This window comes from Myotis yumanensis, unplaced genomic scaffold, assembly GCF_028538775.1.
Source record: "Myotis yumanensis isolate MYYU_CA2020_CCGP unplaced genomic scaffold, mMyoYum1.0.hap1 SCAF_16, whole genome shotgun sequence".
NCBI classification, from domain to species: domain Eukaryota; kingdom Metazoa; phylum Chordata; class Mammalia; order Chiroptera; family Vespertilionidae; genus Myotis; species Myotis yumanensis.
In genome coordinates this window covers 700,588-721,702 of record NW_027223767.1, presented here as the reverse complement: position 1 = coordinate 721,702, position 21,115 = coordinate 700,588, and the positions used below count along the sequence as shown (strand labels likewise).

The 21,115-nt window shown below is 50.9% G+C and overlaps 1 protein-coding gene and 1 long non-coding RNA gene across 2 annotated transcripts in view; one reads left to right on the top strand and one right to left on the bottom strand.

The window, feature by feature from the left end:
- The window catches only part of USP22 (ubiquitin specific peptidase 22), an 81,662-nt gene extending 72,037 nt beyond the window's left edge, over window positions 1-9,625 (bottom strand). The window contains exon 1 of the mRNA XM_070393202.1: window positions 9,256-9,625. Within this exon, the coding sequence (XP_070249303.1) occupies window positions 9,256-9,426 (171 nt within the window). The 5' untranslated portion in view covers window positions 9,427-9,625. The remainder of the gene's footprint in view (window positions 1-9,255) is intronic.
- On the top strand, window positions 9,274-10,778 carry LOC138993823 (uncharacterized). The gene is made up of 2 exons (XR_011468347.1): window positions 9,274-9,351; window positions 10,259-10,778. It is a non-coding gene; the product is annotated as an uncharacterized lncRNA (long non-coding RNA).
- Window positions 10,779-21,115: the final 10,337 nt, after the last annotated feature.

Sequence of the window (21,115 nt, the reverse complement as noted above, 5' to 3'; positions counted from 1 at the left end):
CTCGGGGGGGGGGGGGGGGGGGAAGAGGGGGTCCCTCAGCCCAGCCTGTGCCCTCTCGCAGTCTGGGACCCCTCGGGAGATAATGACCTGCTGGCTTAGGTCTGCTCCTGGGTGGCAGAGGGCACGCCCAATCCCTAGGTGCAGCCCCTGGTCGGGCTCAGAGCAGGGCTGATTGGGGAGTTGGGGCGCCGCCCCCTGTCATGCACAGAGCAGGGCGGATTGGGAGGTTGCGATGCCACCCTCAGTCACGCTCAGGGTAGGACTAATTGGGGGGTTGGGGCACCGCCCCCTATCACACTCAAGGCAGGGTCAATGGGGAGGTTGCGGCGCCACCCCCTGTGATGCACAGAGCAGGGCCAATCAGGGGGTTGGGGCGCTGCCCCTGTCACTCACAGAGCAGGGCCAATCAGGGGGTTGGGGCGCTGCCCCCTGTCACTCACAGAGCAGGGCCCATCAGGGGGTTCAGGAGCGCCTCCCTGTCACGCACAGAGCAGGGCCGATCAGGGGGTTGAGGAGCTCCCCCCTGCCACTCACAGAGTAGGGCCGATAGGGGAGTTGGGGCACCACCCCCTGTCACACACAGAGCAGGGCGGATCAGGGGGTTGGGGCGCTGCACCCTGTCACACTCAGGGCAGGGCCAATGGGGAGGTTATGGCTCTACCCTGTCACACACAGAGCAAGGCCCGTGGAGGGAGGTTGGGGCAGCACCCTCTATTACCCACAGAGCAGGGCGGATCAGGGGGTTGGGGCGCTGCACCCTGTCAGATTCAGGGCAGGGCCGATGGGGAGGTTATGGCTCTACCCTGTCACACACAGAGCAGGGCCCGTTGGTGGGGTGGGTTGGGGCGCCGCACCCTGTCAAGCACAGAGCCCCAGGGCAATCGGGGGATTGGGGAGCTCCCCCCTATCAGGCACAGAGCAGGGCTGATCAGGGGGTTGGGGCGCCTTTCCCTGTCACGAACAGAGCAGGGCGGATAGGGAGGTTGTGGCCCCGCCCCCTGTCACACACAGAGCCACAGGGCGATCAGGGGGTTTGGGCACTGCCCCCAGTCACGCTGATCCCGGTGCCGGGAGCCTCACTGCTCCGCTGATCCCGGTGCTGGGAGGCATATTACCCTTTTACTATATAGGATAGCGGCCTGGTGCATGGGTGGGGGCCGGCTGGTTTGCCCTGAAGGGTGTCCTGGATCAGGGTGGGGGTCCTCACCAGGGTGCCTGGCCAGTCTGGGTGAGAGGCTGAGGGCTGTTTTCCGGCTGGCAGGTGACTAAAAGCTCCCAACCGCTCCTTGTTTTCTTTTCTTTTTTTTTTTTATTCTGGGCCAGCTTTAGCTCTGAGGCCTCGCTGCTGAAAACATGGATACAATGTTTCGGTCCGGTTGGGTTTCAGTCCGCTGGTTTCTGGAGTTTTGTTTATCTTCTTATTTGCAACATAGTACATAGTTGCTTAGCGTTGTAGCTCAGAAGGCGGCAAGTGAGGTGGGGAACGTTGGAGTCCGCAGCAAGCAAGCCTCATGTTCGCTTCCAGCTGCCTGGCTGCCGACCGCCATCTTGGCTGACAGTTAATTTGCATATACTCACTGATTAGCCAATGAAAAGGGTAGCAGTCGTACGCCAATTACCATGTTTCTCTTTTATTAGTGTAGATAGATATACAGATGTTTCTTATCTCCCTCTCCCTTCCTCTCTGAAATCAATAAAATATATTTTTTTTAAAAAGAAAAAATTCATAAAATAAAATGGGAAAAAAAAGCAGGGGGAGGAAAGCCAGGAGAGACCTCTCAGCAGTAGGCCCACCCCCATCAAAGCGCCTGACTTGGTTGTCAACACAGACTCATTTGGTCATTTGTGGAGCCAGATACACGTACACTTCATGACACTGTGTTGTGTCAGTCAGTCTAGGCACGGTTATTCCCTTATGATGATTTCTACTCAAAAGATCAAGCATGAGATTCACTATTTCAAGAGAAGAATCTAAGACTCCAGAACTGAAAACAGCACTGCCAAGAGAGGATCAGTACAGAAACCTAGAGTAAACCATTTTCTAAAACACAGCAAAGTGCCACTGACTAGAGATAAATAATACAAGACCATTTTCAATGAAGGGATCTCCCTTTCCACAGCACACGCCAAGGCCTGACCCACCCTCCACACTGACTATAAAGGTCTCTCCTATGCAAGCGTCCACAAGCCAGTCCCCCATGCTGTCGCTCTGAAAGGCACAGAATGGAGGGTAGGGTGTTATCCTAAACTTCCATTGTTCACATTTAATTTTTTATTTTAGCTACCTCCTCTGCTCCCCATTATTTCACACACATAAAACTGTACTTTTTAAATGCATCTCTGGTTTGATGTCAAATAATCACATTTCAATCCCTCAGCAAACCAAGACACATTTAGTTCATTGTCTAAGACTATTCCTTCTCTATATGGATTCTAAAATTAAATTTTACAAATTCTTAAAAGTCTTAATTAAATTCTCCAAACTGAAAGCATATATATGCATACTTAAAATGAGTGAATGGAAGGGAAAATACACGAGGCCATTACCATTCAACGGAATATTAGGTGCATGGTTGAAAAGAGCAAGTGAGCCCTGGGTAGTGTTGCCAAGTGGTTAGAGTTGGCCTGAGCACGAAAGGGTCTCAAGTTCAATTCCCAGTCAAGGGCACATAGCTGGGTTTCAGGTCTGACCCTTGGCCTCAGGCAGGGTGCATGCAGGAGGCAACCAATCCATGTGTCTCTTTCACATAGATGTCTCTCTCTTTCTCCTCCTTCCTTCCACTCTCTAAAAATCAATGGGAAAAATATCCTCGGGTGAGGACTAAAAAAATAACAAAAGTAAGTGAGATCTATATGCATAGGCAACAAGTGAAAAAAGGAAATACAAGCCCTAACTGGTTTGGCTCAGTGGATAGAGCGTCGGCCTGTGGACTTAAGGGTCCCAGGTTCGATTCCAGTCAAGGGCATGTACCTTGGTTGCAGGCACATCCCCAGTAGGGAGTGTGTAGGAGGCAGCTGATCGATGTTTCTCTCTCATTGATGTTTCTAACTCTCTATCCCTCTCCCTTCCTCGCTGTAAAAAAATCAATAAAATATATATATATTAAAAAAAAAAAAAAAAAAAGGAAATACACATAACATGTATAGTTACAACAATAAAAACAAAAACATTTAACTTTGCTTCATATGTACACATATTTGCAATTTTTAAAAAATCTGGGCCCTGCCCTGACCGGTTTGGTTCAGTGGATAGAGCGTCGGCCTGCGGACTCAGGGGTCCCGGGTTCGATTCCAGTCGGGGGCATGTACCTTGGTTGTGGGCACATCCCCAGTGGGGGGCGTGCAGGAGGCAGCTGATCGATGTTTCTCTCTCATCGATGTTTCTAACTCTCTATCCCTCTCCCCTCCTCTCTGTAAAAAATCAATAAAATATATTTAAAAAAAAAAATCTGGAAGACCTAGGCAGCAAACAGATCTTTTTTTTAAATTGATTTCAGAGAGGAAGAGAGAGGGAAAGATAGAAACATCATTGATGAGAGAGAATCATTGATTGGCTGCCTTCTAAATGCCCCCTATTGGAGATTAAGCCCAGAAACTGGGCATGTGCCCTCACCTAGAATTGAACTGTGACCTCCTGGGTCATGGGTCAAAGCTCAACTACTGAGCCACACCTGCCAGGTTGTAATTTAAACTTCCTTAGTAAAACTTACCAACATCTGAGCATCTAGAATTATCTATGTATTCCACTACGTATGTTTAAGCTAAAATTATCCTATGTGTAGGAATTTTCATTGGACATCTACAAATAGTCTAAATTTTAAGGCAGGTATCAACTTCCTAAGTGACATCTACCATTTAAATGGCCTTTTAATAATTACGATTTCAATTCCTCAAGAGAAAAACCCACGGGCAAGCGCTGACTCTGAACTGAAGAATGGGAAGTTCAAAAAAAGATGGAGTCATCCCACTTTCTTCCAAAGGGTGCCACACCACATTTCTATAAGCAGTAACATGAAAACCACAAACACAGAAACAGAAGAAAACACTAGGGCAGCGGTTCTCAACCTCTGGGTCATGACCCCTTTGGGGGTCGAATGACCCTTTCAAAGGGGTTGCCTAAGACCATCAGAAAACACATATATAATTACATATTGTTTTTGTGATTGATCACAATGCTTTAATTATGTTCAATTTGTAACAATCAAATTGGGGGTCACCACAACATGAGGAACTGTATTAAAGGGTTACAGCATTAGGAAGGTTGAGAACCACTGCACTAGGGTAAGGTATGACTCTGGATCTTAGAGCCCTCTGGCCTCTCACCTCTCATTTCCAAGACAGATACCCTTCTTTCTAGCCCCTTTCCCAAACAAAACATTTCTCTAAGAAGCTCTATCCGCCCTGGCCAGTGTGGCTCAGTGGTAGAGCATTGTCCTGTGGACCAAAGGGTCCCGGGTTCAATTCTGGGCAAGGGCACATACTCTGGTTGCAGGCTCCTCCCCGGTCCTGGCCCTGGTCAGGGCTCGTGCAGGAGGCAACCAATCAATGTGTTTCTCTCACATCGATGTTTCTCTCTGTCTTTCCCTCTCTCTATCACTCGCCCTAAAAATCAATGAAAAAATATCCTTGGGTGAGGATTAACAACAACAAAAAAAAAGAATCTACCCAAAGAGTTGCTTTAGGTACCAAACTCTATGCCTTAGAAGCCTTCAAAAGCAATTTCCCAACCTCCAGATAACTGCCCAAATTAAACCAGACTCAATAATGGCCCAAAATTACTAATAGTATGCATGACAACTCTTCTTCACTTACGGTATATTTGGTAAAAGTATTTACGGTAGCTACAAAAACGGCTGTTTTGAGGATAGGTTGCTGTAAAATTTTAGTCACAGAATGGTTCGAAGATAGGAATAATTATTTTTTTTTTAAATATATTTTATTGATTTTTTCAGAGAGGAAGGGAGAGAGAGAGAGAGAGTCAGAAACATCGATGAGAGAGAAACATCGATCAGCTGCCTCCTGCACACCTCCAACTGGGGATGTGCCCGCAACCCAGGTACATGCCCTTGACCGGAATCGAACCCGGGACCTTTCAGTCCGCAGGCCGACACTCAATCCACTGAGCCAAACCGGTTTCGGCAATTATTTTTTTTAAATGTTCAAAATATAATGCAGACTATGTTAAGTCATACAAGCCACACAACTGCAAATCCCTTATGTTTTTACTGCTAGTGTCAATCTTCACACACAAACTCGTAAGTGGCAAGATACTTGTTCTATTTAACACAAGCCAGAAATGCAGACAGGCCACTGTGATAGCACTGAGACTAAATCATGGAAAATTTCATTCTATAGTGCAATTCAAGCCTAAAGCGGGCAGAAAGTTACCAAATCTAACCATGTTCTTCTCACTCTCCACCTATCAAAAGAAGAACCAAAGTGTGGATACAAAAGCCCATAACACGCCTGTACTTAGATAAGCAAAGTTTCAACTCCTGCTTATCCAGGGGTTCACTTCTGTAATTACATTGTAGCTGAATGTCAGGCTCACAAAAAACCTTTACTTATTTACAAAGGTTATAACATAAATTGGCATTTTAATAGGAAATCATACCATTAAAAACAAAAATGTACTAAGCTTATAGATATGTTGTGAATTATATTCAAACTGTCAAACTGTAACACTGTTACTCATCAAGGTTAAACTCTCTGAAACCAACTCTTCCTCACCGTACCACTAGAAAGTGCTGGAAACACAGTTGCCCAGGACCCAAACAGATGCAAGAAAATGATCCCCCTTAAGTACCGAGAACAGATGAGGGACACTACGGTTCATGATTGGTATACTACCAAAAGGTATTGCAACACTGACAGATCTGAATTTTGAAAATATTTATCACCACCTCTTGTCTATCTATAGCTGGAGTTGTTTCTTCAAACTAAGCAATTAACATTTAAAACAAAACAAAAAAAACACACACACTAATCCAGCCCTGGCCAGGTGGCTCAGTTGATTGGAGAATCCTCCCATACACCAAAAGGTTACAGTTTCCATTCTGGGTGAGGGCACATACCTAGGTTGTGGATTCCATCCCTGGTCGGGGTGGATCACCCCTAACTGCCCCCCGTGCCAGTGTGCTCGCCCCCAACTGCCCCCCCTGCCAGTCTGCTTGCCCCCAACTGACCCCCCTGCTGGCCTGCTCAATCCAAACTGCCCCCACCCCCGCCGCAGTCCTGATTACCCCCAACTGACCCCCACTGACAGCCTGCTTGCCTCCAACTGGCCCCCCTGCTGGTCTGCTCACCCCTAACTGCCCCCCCCTGCCAGCCTGATCACCCCCAACAGCCCCACCACCACCAGCCTGATCACCCACAACTGCCCTCCCCTCTTGGCCTCTAACCGCCTCTACCTCGGCCCCACCACCATGACTTTGTCCACAAGAATGTCCGGAAGGTCTCCTGGAAGGTCTCCCAGTCTAATTAGCATATTACCCTTTTACTAGTACAGAGCCCTGGTGCACAGGTGGGGGCTGGCTGGTTTGCCCTGAGGGGTGTCCCAGATCAGGGTTGGGGGTTCCCTTGGGGGCCTAGGGCAGCCTGGGTGAGAGTCCTGTGGTGGTTTGCAGGCCAGCCACACCCCCATGGGGTGAGGGTCCCCGCTGGGGGGGGGGGGGGGGGGTGGCCAGCCTGGGTGAAGGGCTGAGGACCGTTTTCAGGCTGGCCACAGCCCCTTCAAGGTGGGGGACCCCACTGGGGTACCTGGCCAGCCTGGGTGAGGGGCTGAGGGCTGTTTTCAGGCTGGCCACGCCCCCCGGAGACCCAGGCCCCCAGCCCCTCCTTGAGCAGAGGCCAGGGTGGGCAGGAAGCCTGGGTCTCCCAATCCAGGCCCCCAGCCACTCCTTCACTGGCGGCGGGAAGCTTGGCTTCCTCCATCACCCGGGGCAACCCAAGCCTCCTGTTCGCTCCAGCTCCATGGCTGCTGCCATCTTTGTTGGGTTAATTTGCATAGTCGCCCTGATTGGCTGGTGGGCATAGAGAGGACAGTCAATTTGCATGTTTCCCTTTTATTAGTGTAGAAGATAGAACATAGATGGCCTGTAATTCCATTGAAGACTCAGTACAACTTCTTTTTGCCACATTCTTTGAACACCAAGCTGAGGTAAAGGAGGACATGGAAAGCAATTCCTAAGCTATCTAAGAGGATGTGAGAGTAAAGTCTGCCTTCCAATGTTTAAGAGGCCTGAGATAGATAACTGATGTATGGCATACAAGCTCTACAGCAGTGGTTCTCAACCTTCCTAATGCCACGACCCTTTAATACAGTTCCTCATGTTGTGGTGACCCCCAACCATAAAATTATTTTTGTTGCTACTTCATAACTGTCATCTTGCTACTGTTATGAATCGTAATGTAAATATCTGATATGCAGGATGTATTTTCATTGTTACAAATTGAACATAATTAAAGCATAGTGATTAATCACAAAAACATTATGTAATTATATGTTTTCCGATGGTCTTAGGCGACCCCTGTGAAAGAGTCATTCGACCCCCAAAGGGGTCGCGACCCACAGGTTGAGAACCGCTGCTCTACAGTCTGCCCTGGAGTTGGAGAGCCAGTTAATCAAGCTCTGGCTAGATCTGAAGACCATAGCTTCTGCCAACAATGAATATGTCTTATGCTTCATGGGAAATACCGGGATGAACAGAAGAGTAACACTGACCACCTGCAACGCCAGCTAGGACATGGTAAGGAACTGGAAAGTCAGGCCCAGGAGGAGGAATCCACTGGGAAAGCCTGCAGAAGCGTTAGGTAAATAGACCAACATCTGAAGACAGCAAGTCTTCCCATTGTAGTGGTCCCCAATCAGCTACTTACGAATCTTGATCCTCTCTACTTGACAAAAGACTGATCTCCTTCATTGATGTGTGTACAAATACACCTCTTTTGCACTTAAAAAAAAAAAAAATTTAAAAAAATGCCACTGAAGGTGGTCATTGCCTAAGTCCCAACCTCAAACTGTAAACAGCACAATCGCATTTCACTGTAAAATCCAAGGCTTATTCAGATAAAAAATACCGGTATTTTCTGGTTTCCAAAGCATTAAGCCTAATCACTGAGATGAAATGTGTATCTACACATAACACAACAGAAACATTATTTCCTCGGTGTCTGCTGGAGGCGACTCATTTCTCGCTGAAGAAGGCACCCCAAGTCCCGCCTCCCACCAGCCTCACTGTCTGTCCAATGCGCTCCTCCCTCCAGCGCTGCAAGTGCTTCTAACTGCACCCTTGTGTACGGTCTCCTAGCAACCGTCCTAACAGGGCGGTAGACACACACACACACACACACCCCACCCCCGCCCGGACCTCCAAGGGCGCCGGAACCGAGTGGTTCAAACAAGCGCCCGCTTGGGCACCGGAGCCTGCTGCTCGCCTTGCACAGCGGTCACAACCCACAGCGCAGGCCCTCCAGGGGGCGGGAACCGGCCGCGCAGACCCCGCGGCCCCAGCAGCCTTTGTCCCCCTATTAGATCTGTGTCTTATTTTTTCTGTGCACTCACCCCGAACCCGACCCGAACCCTCCCACGCCGGGAGGGTTCCTGGGAGGCCCAGCTCTGGAACATAGGAGACCGGCTTCCTCGCACTTGACGGCCAACCGGGAAGGAAAACGCCCTCCCAAACCCGCCCTCGTCGCCCCAAAGTCCCCACCCCAGACCCCCCAGCCCCCAGCCCGAGGCGGAGGAAAACCAGGGGAAGGGGCGGCGGGAGAGGGAGAGGCGGGGTAGGTGGAGGCGGAGGGGGTGGCGGGGAGGGGGCGGGGGAGGGAGCGGGGGAGGGAGTGGCGGAGGGGGAGGGGGAGTGGGGAGGGGGCGGCGGAGGGAGTGGCGGAGGCGGAGGGGGCGGCGGGAGAGAGGGAGGCGGGGGAGGGGTAGTGGGGAGGGGGCGGGGGAGAGGCGGAGGGGGTGTCGGGGGAGGCGGAGGGAGTGGCGGCGGAGGGGGCGGCGGGAGGGGGGAGGGGGAGGGGAGTGGCAGAGGGGGAGGCGGGGGAGGGGCAAAGGTGAGGGTGTGGCGGGGGAGGGTGTAGGAAGGGGGGGAGGGGGGCGGCGGGGGAGGGGAGGAGGGCGGCGGGGGAGGGGAGTGAGGGACGCGAGCGCGGTCAGGCCCCCGGCGCGCGCAGCCGAGGGTGGGGGGGGGGGGCGCACCCCCCCGCCCTGAGCCCGCCGCCCGGCCCCGCGGCTGCAGCCGGGCTCACCTTGCGCCTGCGGGCCTCGGCCGTGCCGCCCCACACGAAGCACTGGTAGATGGCGCGCAGGTTCTGCTTCCAGTTGTCCACCTTGAAGCTGCTCAGGTGCGTGCAGCCCGGCGGCGCCACCACCAGCTCCGCGTCCATGGCCTCGCTCTCGGGCTCGGGCCGGGACACCATGGGGGGCAGGGCCCGGCCACGCGCGGGGGGCGGCGAAGGGGACGAGGACGACGCCAGCGCGGCGCGGGGCTGCTCGGCGGCCGGGCCAGCGGCGGGACGGGCGCGGGACAAAGGCGGGCCACGGGCCGGCGGACAAAGATGGTGCTGCGCGGCGGTGCTGGCGCGAGGCCACGGCGTCACCAGCGCGAGTCCAGCCGCCAGGCCCAGCCCCTGGCTCCCGGGACGGCGCAGCAGGAGGGGTGGGAGCCGAGAGGCACCGCCCCGCGCTCACGCCATTGGTCGTCCGCTGGCTCGCGTCACCAGCGGCGGCGGTGGTTGGTTGTCAGCGCCGTCCGTCTGGCTCGGGACCGCCTCCCGCTTCCGGTCTCCGGCCGCGAACTGGGGAGGAGGGGTGGCGCGGGCCCGGAACCGGCTGGCCCCGGCCGTGCTTTGCCGCAAAGAGGCGGGGCGACGAGCCCGGCGGCGCGGGTCCCCGCAGCCCCCCTGAGCCGCGGGCCGGCCCCTCAGCCCCGCTGACGCCCGGCGCGCGGTGGGCCCTCCGAGGGTGGCGCTGCCGCCGCCTGCGGGCGCCGCTGCGAGGAAGAGGCTGGTCCTCCCCCGGGGCGCGCCGCCAGCCCGGCGCCATCCGGATAGACGGCGCGGCAGCCGCGGGGCTCCTCTCGCTTGTTCCAATAGCCACATTTTGAAAAATGAAAACGAATGACATTAAGTCGTAAAAACTTTCATCCAGTATAGCCACTCTATCATTTCAGCATGTGAGCAACATTGTAGATTTATTCAATAAAATACAGTCTTTAGACAAAAAGACTGTAAAACTATTTTACGCTTACAGCTGCATATCCAGAGCCAGCGGCTCCCTGGACACCAAGGCCTCATCAGACACCATGACTGAACCGGGAGGGCTGGTTGGGAAAAGATCTTTAAAGACGAATCCCAACAATGTCATGTCTTCGGGGAGCAAAGGCCCAAAAGCTCTGGGACACGGACCTGACCCGCCGGCGGCCCACAGCTCCAGCACGTCCCAGCGTTCGGGTACTGGCCCGGTGGGAGCAGCAGGGTAATGGTCTGAGGACTGGAATGGAGCGAGTGTGGTCGGAACGAATTGCCGAGAACACTGGCCTCTCGGCCTCGTCCCCTCTGCCTGCAACATGTTCTCTCCCAGACTCCGTGACACCCCCCACCTCCTGCAGGGTCAGCAGACTCTGCCTGCGCAGTGAGGCCCTCAACCTTCCACCCGAATGAAAATCATGCCCCTCCGGCACCCCAAGTTCTCCATCCCCCTTCCCTGCTTTTTCTCAAAAGAATTTATTACTATTCATTCCCTCTGTAGCATAAAAACTCCACGAGGGTAATGGTTTTTGTGTGTTTTATTTACGTCTGTACCCTCCAGGCCCCAGAGGAGTACTGGCTACATGCAAGTTCTCAAAATTATCTGTTGAATTAATTAATCCAAACAAACTTTTTTGTTGTTGTTAATCCTCACCTGGGGATATTTTTTCCATTGCTTTTCAGAGAGAATTGAAGGGTGGGGAGAGGAGGAGAAAGAGTGAGAGAAACATCTATGTGAGAGAGAGACATAGACTGGTTGCCTCCCCCATGTGCCCAACCAGGGACAGAGCAAACCTGCAACTCAGGTATGTGCCCTTGACCAGGAATCTAACCCACAACCCTTCAGTGTGCAGGGCAACGCTCTAACCATTGAGCATACCAGCCAGGGCCCCAAACAAACTTTTAAGATCATTCTCAGAATAAAATGCTGGTTAAGTAAGGCACCCTATGGATATCCTATATAATAGGTAGACCAGAGACCAGAACCACCACGGCCCCTCGTCGAGGGGCGATCAGGCAGGCAGGCAGGCCAGCGGTTAGGGGTGATCAGGTAGGCAGATGGCCCCTTGCCAGGCTGGCCCCACCCCTAAGCAAGCGGTTAGGGGTGATCAGGCAGACAGGCAGAGTGGTTAGGGACGATCAGGCAGAGTGGTTAGGGGCGATCAGGTAGGCAGGCAAGTGGTTAGGGGTGGTCAGGTAAGCAGGCGAGCAGTTAGGGATGAACAGGTAGGCAGACGGCCCCGCCCCCAGCAAAGAAAGAGGGAGGCCCAGGCCAGCCAAGCCATCACACCCCACACCTGTTGCCTGCAGAGGGAGGCCACGGGTGGCAGGGGAGTGGGGGGCAGCGCTGCACAGATGGCAAGCAGTGGCAGGGGTGGGGCCAGCTGCCTGTAGCCAGGGGAAGGAAAGCCCTGGATAGGCCCTGATCTCAGGCCAGGCCTAGGGGACCCTGATTGTGAGAGGGTACAGGCTGGGCTGAAGGACACCGCCCCTCCTGAGTGCACGAATTTCGTGCACGGGGCCTCTAGTCTATATATAGTAAAAGCCTAAGTGACCGTTACAACCAGTGACCAAACAACCAGTCACTATGATGCACACTGACCACCAGGAGGCAGGTGGTCAACGCAGGAGCTGTCCCCTGGTGGTCAGTGTGCTCCCACAGCCAACCTCCCATGGTCCCTCCCCCCCGGGGAGGTTGGCCAGCCAGCCCAATCGAACTGGGTGAGATGGCCCCAATTGGCCCCAATCGACCCCAGTCGGCCCCAATCACTGGCCTGGCTGAGGCACCCCACCTGTGCACGAATTTGTGGATCAGGCCTCTAGTGTTACAGAAATGAATATCAGTTTACTAAAAAGTGAAATCACTAATAGTCAATAACTTAGGAATTACAAATTATATGTGATTCACCTCTATAAATATTATATGTAAGGAATAGTCCAATATTACTGGGCTTACACATATGATTTGGTTTCAAGGATGTGTACTTAGAATTCAGGGCCCTAACATTCATAATAGCATATTTATCAATATGTGATTTAACAATGGGAGAATTGCTATGTGCTCTACTAGAGCTTTAAATAATTATTTTAAAAGCTCTGTAATCATAATAGCCTTACACATAGATAAATCAAAACAATGTATCCTTCAGAAGCAATTTCCAAAAGAGCAAAGCTTTTTAGTACAGCCTTTTTTGTGGGGAGGAGTTGAAAACACCTTAGATGACCATTAATAGGAGGATGGTTTTTATTTGCCATTCTAGGAAATACTATGCAATTGTTTTTAAAAATGAAGGATCTAAAAGTACTAATGTGAGAAGTATATAAGTGAATAAAACAAATTGTAGAAAAATACAGTATGTTCACATTTATGAAAAATAATACTAAATACAGATACATATAAAGGGCTGCAAGAAACAAACCCATTAAAGGTAAAGTTAGCCCTAACCGGTTTGGCTCAGTGGATAGAGTGTCAGCCTGCGGACTGAAAGGTCCAAGGTTCGATTCCGGTCAAGGGCAAGTACCTTGGTTGCGGGCACATCCCCAGTTTGGGATGTGCAGGAGGCAGCTGATCGATGTTTCTCTCTCATCGATGTTTCTAACTCTCTATCCCTCTCCCTTCCTCTCTGTAAAAAATCAATAAAATATTTTTAAAAAATAAAGGTAAAGTTAATCTATATATCTATAACTACACTAATAAAAGACAAACATGGAAATTGACCATACCTTCGCTATGCCTTAAGCCACGCCCACCAGCCCATCAGAGTGACTATATGCAAATTAACCCAACCAAGATGGCAGCTGGCAGCCATGGAGCTAGAGCAAGCAGGAGGCTTGGTTGCTCCAATGATGGAGGAAGCCAAGCTTCCCGCCTGCCGCGGCCGGCTCTGAGCTCCACTCAAAGCAACAAAGTTTCAATTATAGAAGATAAACAAATCCCAGATACCTGCTTTCAGCCGGCCGTGGCCACGGAGCTGGAGTGAGCAGGAGGCTTAGGTTGCCCCTGGCAATGGAGGAAGCCAAGCTTCCCTCCCGCCTGCCCTGGCCGGCTCTGAGCTCCTCTCAAGGCTACAAAGTTTCAATTATAGAAGGTAAATAAATCCTAGAATGAAAGAAAAAAGGAGAAGCTGGGAGCTTCTGTTGCCAGGGGGCTTGGCCAGCCTGAAAACGGCCCTCAGCTCCTCACCCTGGCTGGCTAGGCACCCCAGTGGCGACCCCCCACCATAAAGGGGGTGTGGCCAGCCCGAAAACAGCCATCAGCCCCTCACCCAGGCTGGCCAAGCACCCCAGCAGGACCCCCACCCTGATCCGGGACACCCTTCAGGGCAAACCAGCCAGCCCCCACCCGTGCACCAGGCCTCTATCCTATATAATAAAAGAGTAATATGCAAATTGACCCTAAAAGCATTACGACTGGGAATGACTGGTCACTATGATACACACTGAACACCAGGGACCAGACGCTCAATGCAGGAGCTACCCTCTGGTGGTCAGTGCACTCCCACAGGGGGAGCTCTGCTCAGCCACTAGCCAGGCTGACAGCTGCCAGTACAGCGGTGGTGGTGGGGGGGCCTCTCCCACCTGCTCAGCAGCACTAAGGATGTCCGACTGCAGCTTAGGCCTGCTCCCCGCTGGCAAGTGGACATCCCCTGAGGGCTCCCGGGCTGCCAGAGGGATGTCTGACTGCCAGCTTAGGCCCAATCCCCCAGAGATGGCCTAAGCCAGCAGGTGGTCATTCCCCGAGGGGTCCCAGACTGCAAGAGGGCACAGGCCAGGCTGAGGGAACCCCCCGAGTACACAAATTTTTGTGCACCAGGCCTCTAGTCTATATATAAAAGCCTAAGTGACCAAACAACCGAACCAGTTGGTGGGTTGCTATGATGCACATTGACCACCAGGGGGCAGATGCTCCATGCAGGAGCTGCCCCCTGGTGATCAGTGCACTCCCACAGCCAACCTCCCACGGTCCCTCCCTGATCGGGGACCCTCCCCCCAGCTGGCCAGCCCTGATGGCCCCGATCAGGACTAGGCAAGATGCCCCCATCGGCCCCAATCGCCAGCCAGGCCAAGGGACCCCACCCATGCACGAATTCATGCACCGGGCCTCTAGTTCATAATGTTTGAATATTTTCACAATGAGAATCATATGATTTTTTACTTGAAAAATCACCAAAACTTAAAAGGAAATGATAAAAATGTCAAGATACAAGGGAGTGTAGTTATTTATCAAAATTATGTGAGGTTCCAAAATATGTAAAAATAATAATAATTTTAAAAGAGTAACAACAACACACACACAAATAGATACAAGGGAGTGTAAAGAAACTAAGGCCCAGGGAAAGGGAACTTGCTCAAGTTCATACGGTACACTCACACTGTTCCACAACATCCAGAACACTGAGGGCCAAAACTCCATTTATTCATCCCTCCAGAAACCCAGTTAGTGCTGAATTAGAGCCTGGCTTCACTGCTTACTATCTCTGCAACCTGGGGCAGATTCCTTCATTTTCTCAGCCTGTTTACTTATCTTTTATTTTTTATTGAATTTATTGGGGTGACACTGGGTCACAAAACCATAAAGGTTTCCCTATTCACTGTGGCTGTGTCTGCTGGGCCTAGGTGTGTGTGAGAGGGGACAGGTTGTGTGCCAGCATTAGCTTCCTAAAGCTCTGAGCAGGGGGAAGATAATAAAAGTCCAAGACTTCCTGAGATCAGCGTCCAGCTGTCAGTTACTCCGCACCCCACCCCCTAAGTTGCTTAGACTTTCTCAAGAGTCTTACGGAGCTGTGCACACCCCTTTTCCTTGGATCATGCTTGGTAGGGCAGGGCAATCTGGTTGGTGGGATGGGGCTCTTGGGCCCCCTACTTGGGAGCACCATAGTCGGGCAGTCAGAGGAGAGAATGTGGCCCTCCTGCAGAGCCGTAGCACTCAGTCTCTGCTAGTCTCCAACCCTAGCTCTGCCTGAGAAGCGCCCGCAGGTTCAGGTTGGGTGCAGCCAGCTGTCCCCACTGCAGGAGCAAGCTTGGCAGGACGAAGCCACCAGGACTTGGGCAAACAAATACAGAAAGCCTTGCTTTGGGCTGGCAGGGGCTGGGCCACGGGAGGGGAAGAGCTGCATACCTCCCCGAGCTACATAGCTGTGCTGTCAGAGACACACATCAAGGCCAGGCTTCTAGCGATGCTCCCTTCTCCCCGTGGAGCTGAGCCAAGTGGAACTTGGAACAACAGATCAAGCCAGCCCTTGAGCAAACTGTGGTCTGTCAAGTCAATTCATAAGGAAAATATGTTATTATTTTACTTTCACTTGTTCCTTCACCAAAGTACTTTCCTTCTTTATGTAGATCTGAGTTTCTGACCTGTATCATTTTCTCTCTGAAGAAATTTTTTATAAAATATACTTTTATTGCCGAAACCGGTTTGGCTCAGTGGATAGAGCGCCAGCCTGCGGACTGGAGGGTCCCAGGTTCGATTCCAGTCAAGGGCATGTACGTTGGTTGCGGGCACACCCCCAGTAGGGGATGTGCAGGAGGCAGCTGGTCGATGTTTCTCTCTCATCGATGTTTCTAACTCTCTATCCCTCTCTCTTCCTCTCTGTAAAAACTCAATAAAATATATTTAAAAAATAAATAAATAAAAATAAAATAAAATATACTTTTATTGATTTCAGAGAGGAAGGGAGAGGGAGAAAGATAGAAACATCAATGATGAGAATCATTGGTCTGCTACCTCCTGCACACCTCACAGTGGGGATGGAGCCTGCAACCCAGGCACGTGTCCTGACTGGGAATCAAACCGTGACTTCCTGGTTCATGGGTTAACGCTTAACCACTGTTTTTAGCCCTAGCCAGTTTGGCTCAGTGAATAGAGTTCCAGCCTATGGAATGAAGGGTTCTATTCCGGTCAAGGGCACATGCCCAGATGTGGGCTCGATCCCCAGTAGTGGGTGTGCAGGAGGCAGCTGATCAATGACTCTCTCTCATCATTGATGTTTTTATCTCTCTCTCCCTCTCCCTTCCTCGCTGAAATCAATAAGAACATTTAATATATATAATATATATCTAGTATATATATACTAGAGGCTCAGTGCATGACATTCGTGCATTGGCGGGTGTGGGGGTCCCTCAGCCCAACCTGCACCCTCTCCAATCTGGGAGCCCTCTCCAATCCAGGAGTTTCTGTCTGTCTTTGCAATTATATGAGTGAATTGTCTGAGACCCCAACTCAGTTTGGTTTGTTGCTCACAGAATAATAGAGGCATTTATTTTTCCTTTACATCATTGGTGGAGATTTCCTGGAAGTTTTAGGATATCTTCCCTTTAATTTTTCCTAGACACTCTGATTTTACTTATGTCTCTCACCTTTGCTTTCCCTCCAACCACCACCGCAACAGTAACTTGTTCCAGGCTCACTTTTGCTCCTAGAGATCCGTCTGCTACCAGAACTATGATTCCCAGCATTCCTGGTGCTCCCTTCCGCTGGGAGCAACCGAGAGAGCAACGTCCCCTCAAGCCTCCGGCTCTCCCGCTCTGCTCTCCACCAGTGGCTTGGGGGTAGCGACCAAGGGAGCCACGTCCCCCAGAGCCTCTGGCTCTCCCGCTCTGCTCTCCGCCGGGTGCCTGTGTATGCAAATTAACCTACCATCTTTGTTGGATTAATTTGCATACTCACTCCTGATTGGCTGGTGAGCATAGCAGAGGGATGGTCAATTTAAATGTTTCTCTTTTATTGTATTTTTAAAAATATATTTTATTGATTTTTTACAGAGAGGAAGGGAGAAGGATAGAGAGTTAGAAACATCTATGACAGAGAAACATTCATCAGCTGACTCCTGCACACTCCCCACTGGGGATGTGCCCGCAACCAAGATACATGCCCTTGACCAGAATCGAACCTGGGACCCTTCAGTCCGCAAGCTGATGCTCTATCCACTGAGCCAAACTGGTTAGGGCTCTTGTAATATATATATATATATATACACACACACACACACACACACACACACACTAATAAAAGAGAAACATGGTAATTAGTGTACTACCGCTACCCTTCCCATTGGCTAATCAGCATATCCTTATGCAAATTAACTGTCAGCCAAGATGGCGGCTGGCAGCCATGCACTGAAGCAAACAGGGAGGCTTTCTTGCTCCAGTGACTGCGGACTCCAATGTTCCCTGCCTGACTTGCCGGCCTCTCAGCTGCAACTCTAAGCAACTATGTTGCAAATATAGAAGCTAAACAAAACCCCAGAAACCGGCTTTCAGTCAGCCGGGCTTCAGCCAGCCAGACCGCAACATTGTATCAAATACAGAATGTAAACAAAGCAGCAGAGGCCTCAGAGCTAAAGCTGGCCCAGAATAAAAAAGAAAAAGAAAAAAAGGAGCGGTTGGGAGCTTCAGTCACCTGCCAGCCTGAAAACGGCCCTCAGCCCTCAGCCAGACTGGCCAGGCACCCCAGTGGGGACCCCCACCCTGATCCAGGACACCTTTCAGGGCAAACCAGCCGGCCCCCACCCATGTACCAGGCCTCTATTCTATATAGTAAAAGGGTAATATGCCTCCCAGCACCGGGATCAGCGGAGCAGCGAGGCTCCTGGCACCGGGATCAGCGTGACAGGGGGCAGCGCCCAAACCCCCTGATCGCCCTGGGGCTCTGTGTGTGACAGCAGGCGGGGCCACAACCTCCCTATCTGCCCTGCTCTGTTCGTGACAGGGAAAGGCGCCCCAACCCCCTGATCAGCCCTGCTCTGTGCCTGATAGGGGGGAGCTCCCCAATCCCCTGATCGCCCTGCGTCTCTGTATGTGACAGGGTGCGGCGCACCAACCCCCTGATCGGCCCTGCTCTGTGTGTGACAGGGTGCAGCACCCCAACCCCCTGATCGGCCCTGCTCTGTGTGTGACAGGGTAGAGCCATAACCTCTCCATCGGCCCTGCCCCGAGTGTGACAGTGGCGGCGCCCCAACCCCCTGATCGGCCCTGCTCTGTGGGTGATAAAGGGTGGCGCCCCAACCCCCCTCCACGGGCCTTGCTCTGTGTATCACAGGGTAGAGCCATAACCTCCCCATTGGCCCTGCCCTGAGTGTGACAGGGTGCAGCGCCCCAACCCCCTGATCCGCCCTGCTCTGTGTGTGACAGGTGGTGGTGCCCCAACTCCCCTATCGGCCCTACTCTGTGAGTGACAGGGGGGAGCTCCTCAACCCCCTGATCGGCCCTGCTCTGTGCATGACAGGGGGAGCTCCTCAACCCCCTGATGGGCCCTGCTCTGTGTGTGACGGGGGGAGCTCCCCAATCCCCTGATCGACCCTACTCTGTGAGTGACAGGGGGCAGCGCCCCAACCCCCTGATTGGCCCTGCTCTGTGAGTGACAGGGGGCAGCGCCCCAACCCCTGATGGGCCCTGCTCTGTGCATGACGGGGTGGCGCCGCAACCTCCCCATCGACCCTGCCTTGAGTGTGACAGGGGGCGGTGCCCCAACCCCCCAATCGGCCCTACCCTGAGCGTGACTGAGGGTGGCATCGCAACCTCCTGATCCACCCTGCTCTGTGCATGACAGGGAGCGGTGCCCCAACTCCCCAATCGGCCCTGCTCTGAGCCTGACCAGGGGCTGCACCTAGGGACTGGGCGTGCCCTCTGCTACCCAGGAGCAGGCCTAAGCCAGCAGGTCATTATCTCCCGAGGGGTCCCAGACTGCAAGAGGGCACAGGCCGGGCTGGGGGACCCCCCTCCCCCACTGAGTGCACAAATTTTTGTGCACCGGGCCTCTAGTATATATATATGTTTTTATTGATTTTTAGAGAAGAAGGGAGAGGGACAGAGAGATAGAAATATTGATGAGAGAGAAACATCATTAATTGGCTGCCTCCTGCACACCCTCTACCAGGGATTGGGGATCAAGCTTGAAGCCCAGGCATATGCCCTGACTGAGAATCAAACCAGCGACCTTTTGGTTCATGGGTCGATGCTCAACCACTGAGCCACATGGGCTGAATGAGAATTTGTAACAGTTCTTTTAAGGCAAGTCTACTGGCAACAAATTCCTTTCATTTTTGTCTGAGAAGTCTTTATTGCTCCTTCAATTTTGAAGGATAATTTTGCAGGGCACAGAATTCTAGGCTGGTAGGCTTGTTTTCCCCTCTCAAAACTGTAAATATTTCACTCCACTATGTTCAGTCAGATGTAGTTCTTACCTATAGGTAAGTTGTTTTCTTCTTTTGGCTTCAATATGTTTTCTCCCTCTGATTTTCTGAAGTTTAACTATGGTATTCCTAGGAATCATGTGTCTGTGGGCTTCTTTTGTGGGGTTACATTCCCTTACTTGGTGTGCTCTGAGATTCCTGGATCTGTGATTTGGTGTCTCAGATGAATTTGGAAACATTCTCGAACATTACTGCTTCACATATTGCTTCTGGGTTTTTCCCTTCTGCCATTCCCATTACACGTGACACACATTGTATTTGTTCCACAGTTCTTGGATACTCTGCTCTGTCTTTGTGCTTTTCAGTTTTGGAAATTTCTATGGTCATATTTTCAAGCTCAGAGATTCCTCCCTCAGCCATGCCTAGTTGACTAATGAGCCCATCAAAGTTTTTTTCTTTTCTCATATAGTGTTTTTATTTATTTTTTTTGTTATTTCTTTTTTTTATCATATAGTGTTTTTATTTTTTTATTTTTTTTCCTGTTCATCAGATTATTTATTCACCTGATTTTTAGATTCACTTGTTGATAGGTGTGTATTTGTTGTTCATAATTTGTATCTTTACCTTTTTCTTCTTCTTCCTCTTCTTAAAGGATGCCTTTCAGCATTTCATATAATACTGGTTTGGTGGTGGTGAACTCCTTTAGTTTTTTCTTATCTGTGAAGCTCTTTATCTGACCTTCAATTTTCAATGATAGCTTTGCTGGATAAAGTAATCTTGGTTGTAGGTTCTTGGCATTCATCACTTTGAATATTTCTTGCCACTCCCTTCTGGCCTGCAAAGTTTCTGTTGAGAAATCAGCTGACAGTCGTATGGGTACTCCCTTGTAGGTAGTTGAATGTCTTTCTCTTGCTGCTTTTAAGATTCTCTCTTTGTCTTTTGCTCTTGGTATTTTAATTATGATGTGTCTTGGTGTGGTCCTCTTTGGATTCCTTTTGTTTGGAGTTCTCTGTGCTTCCTGGACTTGGAAGTCTATTTCTTTCACCAGGTAGGGGAAGTTTTCTGTCATTATTTCTTCAAATAGGTTTTCAATATCTTGCTCTCTCTCTTCATCTGGCACCCCTATAATTCGGATGTTGGTACGCTTGAAGCTGTCCCAGAGGCTCTTACACTATCTTCGTATTTTTTGGATTCTTTTTTCATTTTGCTTTTCTGGTTGGGTGTTTTTTGCTTCTTCGTATTTCAAATCTTTGACTTGATTCTTGTGATCCTCTAGTCTGCTTTTGGAACTCTGCATAATATTCTTTATTTCAGTCAGTGTATGCTTAATTTCTAGTTGGTCCTTTATCTTAACCTCGAGGGTCTCACTAGATTTCTTGAGGGTCTCACTACATTTAACGGCGGTTTCTAGAAAATTCTTGAAAAACCTTAAAAGTGTGGTTTTGAACTCTATATCCAGTCGTTTGCTTTCCTCCATTTCTGTCATTTGTGTCCTGTTTCTTTGTCTCCGCATTTTTTATGCTTCCCTGTGTTGGTAGAGTGGCTTTGTGTGCTTGGTGAGCTCAGTCTTGTTGTAGTTAAGCCTTGATTGTTGTAAGTATCACTGGGAGGAATTGACCTCCAGGCCTATTGGCTGTGAGAATCAGCTATGTCTACAGTGGGAGAACTTCTGTGCTGAAGACACCCTTATGGGGCAAGACTTGCTTCAGTGGGGCTTTGGTGCTCACTGA